The sequence below is a fragment of the Bombus pascuorum genome, chromosome 5 (assembly GCF_905332965.1).
Source record: "Bombus pascuorum chromosome 5, iyBomPasc1.1, whole genome shotgun sequence".
In the NCBI taxonomy this organism is placed as follows: Eukaryota; Metazoa; Arthropoda; class Insecta; order Hymenoptera; family Apidae; genus Bombus; species Bombus pascuorum.
The window spans coordinates 7110184-7122257 of NC_083492.1; the positions used below are offsets into that span (position 1 = coordinate 7110184).

At 31.4% G+C, this 12074-nt stretch overlaps 3 protein-coding genes across 11 annotated transcripts; all 3 read left to right on the top strand.

Annotated features, from left to right (window-relative positions):
* Window positions 1-94: 94 nt before the first annotated feature.
* On the top strand, window positions 95-7180 carry LOC132907316 (6-phosphofructo-2-kinase/fructose-2,6-bisphosphatase). Of its 8 annotated transcripts, XM_060960271.1 has the most exons (9): window positions 98-235; window positions 320-414; window positions 921-1189; window positions 3068-3495; window positions 3751-4122; window positions 4200-4301; window positions 4585-4819; window positions 5363-5490; window positions 6226-7180. In XM_060960271.1, exons 3-9 carry the CDS (start codon window positions 1111-1113, stop codon window positions 6280-6282), a joined length of 1401 nt encoding a protein of 466 aa, XP_060816254.1. In that variant the 5' UTR covers window positions 98-235; window positions 320-414; window positions 921-1110; the 3' UTR covers window positions 6283-7180. The 8 variants fall into 8 exon arrangements, 6 of the variants coding, with proteins under 6 accessions (XP_060816256.1, XP_060816254.1, XP_060816255.1 ...); XM_060960273.1 differs by lacking the exon at window positions 320-414 and having other exon boundaries at window positions 95-235; XM_060960272.1 differs by lacking the exon at window positions 98-235 and having other exon boundaries at window positions 310-414.
* Window positions 7181-7322: 142 nt separating this feature from the next.
* On the top strand, window positions 7323-8704 carry LOC132907318 (YEATS domain-containing protein 4). The gene is made up of 4 exons (XM_060960280.1): window positions 7323-7500; window positions 7679-7960; window positions 8033-8213; window positions 8286-8704. The coding sequence occupies exons 1-4, from the start codon at window positions 7450-7452 to the stop codon at window positions 8456-8458; spliced, it is 687 nt and encodes a 228-aa protein (XP_060816263.1). The 5' UTR covers window positions 7323-7449; the 3' UTR covers window positions 8459-8704.
* A 656-nt stretch (window positions 8705-9360) lies between these two features.
* LOC132907317 (solute carrier family 25 member 35-like) lies at window positions 9361-12051 on the top strand. Of its 2 annotated transcripts, none has more exons than XM_060960278.1 (5): window positions 9361-9488; window positions 10704-11085; window positions 11264-11482; window positions 11556-11670; window positions 11754-12051. In XM_060960278.1, exons 1-5 carry the CDS (start codon window positions 9454-9456, stop codon window positions 11945-11947), a joined length of 945 nt encoding a protein of 314 aa, XP_060816261.1. In that variant the 5' UTR covers window positions 9361-9453; the 3' UTR covers window positions 11948-12051. The 2 variants fall into 2 exon arrangements, with proteins under 2 accessions (XP_060816261.1, XP_060816262.1); XM_060960279.1 differs by lacking the exon at window positions 9361-9488 and adding an exon at window positions 9506-9791.
* The last annotated feature ends 23 nt before the right edge of the window (window positions 12052-12074 follow it).

Genomic DNA, 12074 nt, shown 5'->3' on the forward strand with positions numbered 1-12074 from the left:
ACAATAACTAGCTTTTTAAAGAAAAGAATCTTTTCCTTCTTTAAAATATATTTAATATATCTACGTATCTATAAGAGACACGTCATAACTGGTACCTTCTGCAGAATCACATACTCCTATTCGCTACATTTTTAATTGCGAATGTTTCTTATTGGTTACCGAAACAAGTGATAAAATAAGCGGGGATTCGGTCAAACTTATCATTTTTACGGAAGACCACAAATTTTCACATTTGGTAAGCAATTATTTGCAATAAGTACAACAAAGTATAGGGGACACCTTCGTTGCAATGGTCTCATATTTTTCTATATCAAAGCAGGAAGAATTGGTTGGAAAACAATAAATGACGTCAAAAGAAGTCGCGTGATCATTCTCGAGGCTACGGACTGGCCAGAAGCATCTCATATAACAGTGGTGTTTGTCAAAAATCCAATATATATCTATGATTCGTTTTCATCTTAAAATAAATATCGTTCTTTCAGCATATCAATTCTTTTTCAAAAAGATATGTCTTATATATAAAACGAGAGTATTTTTTAACACAGTGAAACGTCATTTGATATTCGTTTTATAAAAGAAAACGGAGCCACACGATGAGAGTTACTGCTGACAAGATTTCCCCGCACCACGATCTGTACGTAATAATAATCGCTGTAAGATTCAAGGGATATGCATTGCGTTGCGCGGTGCGTACTAAAGTCTGGACTTGTCCGGTGAACAGTAGATGCGCGTAGTTCTCCTGAAGAAGAGTCTTTTCTCTCTCTCTCTCTCCCCCACATTGGTGAGATAGCTCGCGGTTACGACTCTCTGTTGCAGCACTTTCGTCAAATCTCACCGTTTCAGTAGTTCTGCGATAATAACTATATAACATCATATACTAAATTTAACGTACGATGACATTCTGTAAATATGAATTATAGGATGAGGCTGCAGTGACAGTGAACTTAACACGACGAACTTCTAATGCGTGTTTAATAAGTGACACATACGTGGAGTGTTTTGGTTTAGTGAAATTGAGATTTCAGTGTTCCTTTTCTTAATAAACAGAAGTTACTGAAACATCTGTACGAGTCTACTGAGGCTAAAAGAATATCTACATGGTGTCGTAGGATGACTGATCCAAAAATCAAAATGCATTACACACCACCGAGCTCGGACACCATTCAAACAAAGCCTTTTCCTATTCGTGGTAAGATATACTGAAAAATAATGTTGTTATTTCCCCCATAAATATTGAAACCTAAATATAAATAATTAAATCTAAATATTTTTAATTCTTATTTTTTGCTTTTTCAAATAATAGAAACTGTTGTATTTTTGTTTTTTGAAGAAACAATTGAGAAGCGAGACTCATTTGATTGCAAAGTGAATCTTTTTATTAAAGTACTTGTCATTTGTTTTCGCCTTTTTGACATTTATTATATTTTTAGAAATATTGGTTTCTCTACAAATATATGCTATTTATCACGTGGGTTACTGTTACTGTATTCTATCATTATCCTACGAGAACATAACCTGAAAAGATACTCCATGTTGAACCGCGTGAGCCGCATTCACACGAATGACACGATTACGTAGGATATATATGTATGTGACAAGAGATCGTATTAATTGACTGAAATCTATGGTAACGTGAAACTGATTGAAACCGGTACGAAGCTGTATTTGACACCATAGGAACGACTTTAATTTTGACCTTGATTGCAAAGATTCATTGCTACGATCAATCCACCTTATTTGCAGAATTTCTAGTTTACGCGTGTCCATACAAACATTCGATCATCAGTATTTTATTACAGAAACAAAATATCTACTGTCAAGTGTTTTTCAAAAGTCAATGAAAATTTTACATTAGAAAATTTCTATTGTATAAATATTATTTCAATAAATTTACGAGAACAATCCCAAATAATCATAATATGAAAAACATTTATTAGAACACAAAAGAATATTTATTATATAAACAATAAAGTACCGTAAATACGGTTTCAGCGCTGGTTGTAAGAGTTCCAAAGGTAATTGATTTTTTAAGTAGATGGAAGAATCACCGATTTGATGCGTTTCTTTATCTCATGAAAATTTGCAAAGGAGACATTTTTTGTGGTTATATCTTTCCTGCAATTGTACCTTGGTCTTTGCTCGATTACTAAAAATAGTTGAACGATAAAGTTAATCTGAGAATATTGGACGAAAGATGAAAAATGATGGCACGCGTTTACATGTTTGTCGAGCCATAAGGTTATTTCGCAGAGTGTCAGATAACAAAATGTTTACTTTTGAAAAGCTGTATCGGAACCAAACGGTTTATATCATCACAATGCGATCTAAGTTTTATCTAGCGAAAATCATCGAATCGTAAAAAATGCGTTGATCTCGCAACTCAATTTCCGTTATTTTGGTTACAATTCCGGATCGATTATTCCCGCATTTTAAGCCAGTGAAAATAGGCAAGTAGTCATTAATAGCACTGACCCGAAATTGCGTAAATTTCTTTGGACAGCTAGTTGATTTCGTTCTCGTTATAAATTTAAGGCATGTTAAGAGCACGAGCGATGTACGCAGATTCAGAGACCAGACTTCGTACGATTATGTATCTTCAATTATCAGATATTTTAACGGAACATGCGACTGAGTAATAATAACAACAAATTAATACGATAATTTTCTCGTATTTGAAGGACAGTACACTATTAATATACCAGGAAAACTAACAAAGACAAATAAAAAATATATCTATGTACATATGTATACATATGTATAAAAAATATGTAGATAAATAAAGCACGCATTGTGCACGTATCGAACGAAATACCAGACTAATATTACTAGAAACCAACAGTTGCCATTTACTACTGGGTGAAAATTGAACGATATCGCGCAGTGACAATTGCACTTGAAAAAATTAATTTCCGTTTCATGTTAGGTAGACTATCTAAATGAAACCCAATAACTGGTTAATGTGTATGTACAATGATATCTAATCAAAAATATTTTCTTGAAAATGACCAGCATACGATAAAAAATAATTCTGAAACTTTCTTTTATGTAATATGTTTGATAATTGCAGGCGAACGAGCGAATTGTGTAAACAAGCCGCATGTGATTGCTATGGTAGGGTTGCCTGCCCGTGGTAAAACGTACATCTCAAAGAAGCTGTGTAGATATCTCAATTGGATTGGTATAAATACAAAGGTGTTCAACTTGGGAGAATACAGGCGACATGCAACCACTGCTTATCAATGCCACGAATTTTTCCGTCCTGATAATATTAAAGCAATGGCAATACGTACCCAGTGCGCGATGGACGCCCTTAAGGACGTCTGCCAATGGTTGGAGAGCGGGGACGGCGAAGTGGCTGTGTTCGATGCCACCAACTCAACCATCGAGAGACGACATCTAATCAGGGACATCGTGGTCGAGAAAATGGGCTTCAAGCTCTTCTTTGTCGAATCTGTTTGCAACGATCCTGAGATCGTTGAACAGAATATTATGGAAGTAAGGAAATTGCTCTTCTAAGTCCATTTGAAACTCGTAATAATTCTTAAAGTATTGATTTACATAGATTCAAATGTTTTATTTTTAAATATTGGTTCAATTTCTTATCGGATAATGTATAAAATACACAGGAAATGAAAGAGATTTTCCTTTTTAATCAATTCATAAATTGGCTTCGATTCCTCGCGACAAAGTTATTAACATTTTAATTAAGAAATATTAACAATTAACAAAATAAAACTTTTTAACGCGTAGGTAAAAGTGAGTAGTCCAGATTATACGAATATGAACAAGGAAGAAGTACTGGCTGATTTCATGCTGAGAATCGAACACTATCGAGAAAAGTATCAGCCATTGGACGAGAATCAAGAAAGCGATTTATCCTTTATGAAAATTTATAACACTGGCGAGAAAGTGCTGGTCCATAAACACGAGGGTCACATACAAAGTAGGATAGTTTATTACCTTATGAACATCCATATAGTGCCACGTACAATCTATTTAACTAGGCACGGCGAGAGCGTGATGAACCTCGAAGGTAAGATAGGCGGAGACTCGGAGTTGAGCGTTAGGGGTTGGGAATATGCCAAAGCATTGGCTAACTACATTACTGGTCAGGATATTCAGGTACGAGCACAGGCATGGGACAGAAAAAAATCTTGGATTTCTATTTGAGTAAACTATAACATTTTTCATAATTGTAGGGTTTGCGAGTGTGGACTAGCTGGCTGAAGAGGACCATTCAAACGGCAAGTGACGTGAATGTGCCCCAAGAAAGATGGAAAGCGTTAAATGAGATCGACGCGGTAAGCTGAGAAATAATTAATTATTTTTCAATGAAAATTTATCAAATGATTTTAAATAGAATGAAAAAATATTGTTTCTTACACTTTATTGTTCAAAATTTCTTTTTAAATGTTTGATTAACGTTGGACTAATAAAAAATGGCCTTCTTTGTACCTTGTAGACAGTAATTGCATTAGGGTCAATAAAACATTTACTTTATATATAATAAAAGTTTTGAATGACAAAAGAAATATTTACATATAAAATTATTTATGATAATAATTAAACAATATTTATGCACAGGGTATTTGTGAAGAAATGACTTATGAAGAAATCGCAGAAAAGTATCCGACAGACTTTGCCGCGAGAGATCAAAATAAATTCTCATATCGTTATCCGAGAGGGGAAAGTTACGAAGATCTGGTCGCGCGATTGGAACCAGTGATAATGGAATTAGAACGACAGGGTAATGTTTTGGTTGTTAGCCACCAAGCAGTTTTGCGATGTCTATTTGCTTACTTCCTAGACAAAAGTGCGGGTAAATATCTTTATTTACAGATATTTTATTTATATGGTTGATATCAGTATATAAATAATTGAGAGAAGATATCTTTATCAGAACGACTGCTTAATCAAATTAATAAAGGATGAATAAAGTGCATCCACATCGTAAATACAGAAATTATAGTTATACGACATAAACGTATGTATACTTGAACAAGGAATATCGAAGTTGTATAACTTTCGACCTTCGACGTATCGAAATGAACTGAACAAAATAGATATGTATGCAAAAAATGAGATATCGGGAGTGACGAAATTATATGTATGACGGAAGTCCAAGATAGCCGTCGTTCTTGTTTATATAATTTTATTTCCATAAATTGCGAGTAGTTTAATCAATATCATACGCGTCGAATACATACGTAATCTATCTTATACTTCAAACCATTATTTGATGAGTAGATAATATTTATCTTTTCTCATGATATTATTTTTCTTACTGTACTTCATGTGATTCAAAGGTTCCATTCTTTTTTCACTTTACAAAATAATTTTGATCATATTTGTCTCCTTCTAGATGAATTACCATATTTACAAGTGCCACTACATACTATTATTAAATTAACGCCAGTTGCCTATGGCTGTAAAGTGGAACATATTCGATTACCAATTGACGCAGTGAACACTCATCGACCAAAACCAAAGGTAGAAATGATTATAATTGACTAGTAGCAATTGTTTCTTTTTCCTTCCTTGTAAATACATCCTTATACCGAGCAGAAACAAAAGAGAAAGAATAAGAAAAAATTGACACACTCTTATTTTGCTTACTCATAATAAAATATCTCGATTCCTTAAGTTTCTTATGTTTTAATGTTCTCAGAATGCCTGACCATTAGTGGATTGGGACTACTTCCTCGTATCTAATCTTGATTTAATGTGTCCTAAATGTCATCCAATTCTAAGCTTTGTATATTAAACAGTGCGTCGCTTTTACTTTTCTGTTAGAATAGTATGGGTAATAAACAATGTGAGACGTCGTATCACTCACGTAGATGTCAATATTAGTGTTAAATTTGTTGTTACAGTAGCCTGTATATATTTGTAATTATCGTCACCGTAAAGCACACAAAAGGATTGCATTTATGGTCCAGTTTGTTTAATAAATCGTATATTTTATGGTAAATTATTTACTCAAGTAAAACGTTGATCGTCGTAGTGAATAAGTGCTCTGGAAATAAAGTATATGTTTATATATGTTTTAACAGTATGACATGACCATAAGAGTTATCATTAAAACCTGCTTAATTATTTATGTGCGAATTACTTTTTACATCTCTGTTTATCTAGATGGAGTAGAAATGTAGTAGCTAATGCTTAGTATATGGCTACAAACTATTGTTTAAACGATATAACGGTCGTTGTATAAACTCTTTTCAGATCCCGGGATATCTAGAGGAACAATTCCGAAGGAAAGAAAAATTGCCTCACACCTGATAACGACAACATTGTAGCACGACAGAGCTAATTCTAATCGTCGTTACGAGGTGCTGAAGACGCATTCTTTTGGCAGCTGGCTGCCTTTATACGTCCGATGCAACGTGCATCCATTAACTCTTTATTTTAATCAAATATACACGAAATATGTCTGATATCATCCGACATTATTTCTATACAAATTACGTGATCAAAGGGTTCCTTTCTGTTCTGTCGATTTTCTAATACGTGCCGTATGCTAGTGTAGCGTTAAAATGTGACAAATTTTGACTTGTGACAAAATACAGATGTTTGACTGTAATCGAAATCACGGAGAGAATCCTATGAAACTTAAATGCATATGTAACCACATACGTAAATTTGTTCCGATACTAAGTTTCCTGATATCTAAAATCCTATATCTATATTTTGAGTATTATATTTAAAAAATGGTATCGCATTAAACATGTTTAACTTCTCGATTTGTTATATATTTCGTGTTGTTTGTAAATCGTCGATAGGAAAGAAAAAAAAAAATCAATCCCCGCAGGTATTTCTAACATACATAGTGGTTATATAATGACGTTTATGTATTTTATAGAAATGTTTTATTGATACTAACATATTCTGGCAATTATAAACTTATCAAGTTGCGTATATTATCGATTAGAAAACAGCTGTCTTTAATCTTCTACGGAAACTATCGTGCCGAGCGAGAATCATGTTATATTTCAAAAATTTATCTCATATGATAATCTAGTTACTAGTATTAGGGAATAGATTCCAAAATATTTTTGTCAAGAAGATTATACTGTGTGGAAAATCGAGAACTTTTCGAAGTGTAATTTATTTTAAGAGAAGTGTACATATTTTTTTAATACCCTTCACGATGAGAAAAAATACATTTACTTGAAAACAATACACTCTGTCTTTTAATTTCAATGCATCTTTGCATCTAAGATTAATATAAATGTTAAACATTTAATTGCATCCTTATATCTTTATTGCATTATAAAAAAAAGTGAAAAAAGATGTTCTTTTCGATAATAAAAGCGTGTCGAATATTTAGCGCCATGCCAGATAGCACTAGTGTAAACTAGGTAGCGCTGAAATTATCGGCAGTAATGTCACTTAGTTGATATTTTCCAATATTTTGTCTTTATATAATGAACAGAACAATTAACCAGAATGATGGCAACAACTAACGAATTTGGCCCTGACTCTGGTGGTAGAATTAAGGTATATTTCCTTTAAATAGTGTGAAAATATCGATGCACTTTTATGTTTCTAACCTATACATGTAGTAAAAAGTAACAAACAAATGTAATGTAATAGTAATTAAAATAACAATTATTCGAGTATTTATTGTAAAGTTGAAGAAGAGTGAAAAATAATTATTTAAATTTTATTGAACCAGGGTGTTACAATAGTGAAACCAATTGTGTATGGCAATATAGCCCGTTATTTTGGTAAAAAAAGGGAAGAAGATGGCCATACACATCAATGGACAGTTTATGTTAAACCTTATCACAATGAAGACATGTCTACATATGTTAAAAAAGTTCACTTTAAATTACACGAAAGTTACAACAATCCAAATCGTATTATGACCAAAGCTCCTTATGAACTCAGTGAAACTGGTTGGGGAGAATTTGAAATTGTGATTAAAATTTATTTTCATGACCCTAATGAACGTCCTGTAAGTAAATTCTTTATAATTATAAGCATATGAATCATGCAAATTTATTGGAATTATTTATATTCTAAATAGGTAACTATATATCATATATTAAAACTGTTCCAAACAACACCTGAGATACAACTAGGGAAAAAGAGCTTAGTGTCTGAGTTTTATGAAGAAATAGTTTTCCAAGATCCAACAGCCTTAATGCAACATCTACTGAACTCCAGTAAACCTACAACTTTTGGTGTTTGGCGCCATAATACAGATTGTATATAGTCATTTTATTTAAATTAATGATTTAATATAGATATATGAAAATTATTTTTATTCTATTATGCAGTTGAAGCCAAAAAGGAGTCTACAATGAAAGCAATAATAGAAGCAAGAAACAAAATAAGGTTGGAAGTCATAGAATTTAAGGAAAAATTAACCTTAGCAAAGGAAACAATTGCTAAATTTAAAGAAGAGATTGCTAAAATTTCTAAAGCTGGTGGAAGTTTATCTGTTGCATAATCTAAGCATTTAAAGAATTTTCTAAGATTATTATGGAATAAAAGAAGTAGTTTTAATATAACAGACAATTATAAAACAAATAAAGAATGTAAAATAAATGTACATATTGCAATTAACATCTAGGTATAAATAATAAAGTTTGCATAACATAAATGTACATTGTTTTTGCAGAATATATTAAACAATAATGCTCTATGTATATGACAGTATACATTTTGTTTTGATCATGAATCATGATAATAGTAACGTTTTCCAATCTACTACTAATAATTATTTAAGCGTAAGATAATTTTGACGAAAGAAGAAAAAAGACTATAAACTGAAAAAAAAGTATTTGACTAGATACAGAAATCAGGAATTAAAAGAAACTATTATAGAACAATCGATATCAAAGTAGTCTCGCAATTCTGATGAAACCACATAATTATAAGTTCGAAGTTCGGATAACGCTGTATTATTACTAGCTCTTATAGCTACAAACTATTGTGTATCTTATTTTATTTAACATCAAACTATATTTTCAAAAATCTTCACTAGATATAATCACCAAATTCTATGGATTAGTTATTCTAATTCTATGAAATAAATGTACAATAAACGATTCCTAGTTTCATCAAATTTTAATTACGATTACTATACTTATCAACGCATGCGCAAAAACTTCTGAACATGTTACAACCTGTCAAATTTTTCAGATATTATTCATATTATTAATCATTAGTTTATATAAATATAATTTCTATATGTTTCTAATATATACTATTGCATAATGATACCAACTAGAAATTCTTTAGTTTCAATAAAGTGTCTTCTAAATCTTGACACTAGTCATTTTTAAAGAAATATAAAACTTACACAATCAAGTGATTATACAATTTTAAGAGAAAATATGATCAGTTATGATAAAAGCAGGGACAGTATACTTGCTGAAATAATTAAGTTCGATTTAAATTAGCATCGCGCGCACAGAAACGTTTTACTATTATATATAGGAAATGACCGCAGCGCCGAATACAAGCATCAGCAGACCGTGAGCTTTTAATACTGATTACGCATTTCTAACCGATGATATGTAGTTTAAGTTTAAGGTAACTCCAATATCATTCCTACATATGCATGTATATGCATGGCGGATGATAGTTATGCAAGAATTTTTTCGTGTCTAAAACCGGCAGGTCGATTAATATCACTATTGCACATTCCTAAATATGTATTTGAAAGTTAAATTTTCACATCTACTATAGTCTTTTTACTTCCATGCTTTCTAACGATATAGAATTTGTAACAATTGATCATGATTATTTTATATCATAATTATGAATTCGATTCCTTGGTCAGTGATGACTTAACTATTTCATTGATTTGATCAGTTTTTCATTTAGTGTTTTATTGTTTGTTTGGTTCAATGAATGTAATGTAACATTTACTTTGGTAAGGATTTTTAATACTAATAACTATTATTCTATTTAAATAGAACTATTTCTAATTTTGTAACTGGGACCTTTTTTGATGTGAATGTTAACTACGTTCATACTGCAAGTAAAACTCCATATTAGAAAATAATTGAATTTGTTTGTTGTTGTAGAAATTAGTGTTTATTGTAACTTAGATTAGAAAATAAAGAGCATTTTACTCACTAATAATATACTAAGATGTGTGCATTAGTGAAATAGTATTACTAATATTTTCTTTGTACTTATTTGAACTGTCGTAAACGTCAACTATTCATGTAATTCATCATATTAGTCATTTCGTAAAATACTGCAATATAATAAAGTTTATAAAAATATCGTTATTGCATTATTTTTACATCTAATTACATCCCTTAATGGTTATTCTGCGAAATACTTCAAAACTAATAAGAGTTAACTTGAAGCTGAATAGCGTTATATATTACTTCCGCTGAAGTATAATTATATAAGTATATTTCGCACGAAATTTTAAATGGATTATATTTTAATTAGTTCATTAAGGGCCAATATTTTATTTGCAATCATCTCTTAACCAATTTACATTATCAAATTTTGTATTTTAACATTTTAACCAGAAAATGGAATTCTAAGCATTCGTTAAATATTTATTCATTATTATATCTTCCACTTACACGACTTTATGAAATTAAAAAATATTGAAATATCTATAATATTACGATACACTATTTCTCGGTCCTTAATGGGTTAATAAGGGTTAATGGGTTATAGTAAGAAAACTATAATTATACTTATTAATTGTTAACTTTTATTAGTCCAGGTATAGAGTTTGCAATTGGTGCATTAGCAGCGGTAGGAGCTGGATTTTTTACAAACCCAATTGATGTGATAAAAGTACGATTACAACTACAAGGAGAGCTAGAAGCAAGAAACACATACAAAAAAATATATAAGAACACCTTACACGCGGGTTATTTAATTGCAAAACACGAGGGTATAACTGCTTTACAAGCCGGTATCGTACCGGCCCTATATTTTCAAGTCGTGCTGAATGGAATACGGTTAGGTATCTACAATACAGCAAAAAAGCACGACCTAATCACTAATGACAAAGGGGATACTGATATTTTAAAGACTGTTGTACTAACTGGAACTTCTGGCTCTGTTGGAGCTGTTCTTGGTAGTCCGTTCTATATGGTAACTCTTCTTTACTATTTCGTTAATTATTTTGTATGAAAGTTGATCCTTAAGTATCAATAATATCATGAGTGATCTATATTAAAATTGATATGTTAATTTATCAAGGCACATCGTTACAGTATTTTAATTGACAATGAGCAATTTTATATTACATTCGTCTTTCTCATTGCAATAGGTAAAAACACAATTACAAGCGCAATCAGCACAAACCATAGCTGTTGGTTATCAGCATAATTATTTAGGAACTTGGAGCGCATTCAAATCTCTCTGGAAAGAAGGTGGGATAGTGGCTTTGTATCGCGGCTGGTATGCGAATATACCACGTGTTTTTGTAGGATCCGCAACACAGTTAACTACCTTTGGTTTAGCTGCGGATTGGTTACGCTCATTACAAGTAAATATTTGAATAGATATTACGTTTAGAATAGTATAAATGAAAATTACAATATTTCATATTTCTTTTTAAGGTGTTTACAGATCAACCAATATTTCTGACTTTTCTGGCTTCCATAATCGGTGGAAGTTGTGTAGCTCTCACTATGCAACCATTTGATGTCTTAGCAACAAGGCTCTACAATCAACGTGAGTGTAATTTAATAAAAATATTTCGAAAGTAATTTTTGTTGATGGACTTGTAAGATTGATAATTTTATAATTAAATATAGAGACGGACGTAACCGGAAAAGGTACGTTGTATAACGGACTATTGGACGCGATCATTAAAATATTACGAACAGAAGGACTCTCTGGTTTATATAAAGGAATTTTTCCAACGTGGATGAGAATAGCACCGCACACAGTGCTCTGTTTAGTATTTTATGAAAAATTAGACCAATTATATAACATATTACAAAATTAACAATTGTTCAAATTTTCAAAATACGTAGCAAAGAATTTTATAATTTTTGAACTATTGTATTAAGTATGCTATAGAATGAAAAAATAAAATTTCTTACATGGGCAGTGAAATGCTTTATACTTGAGTA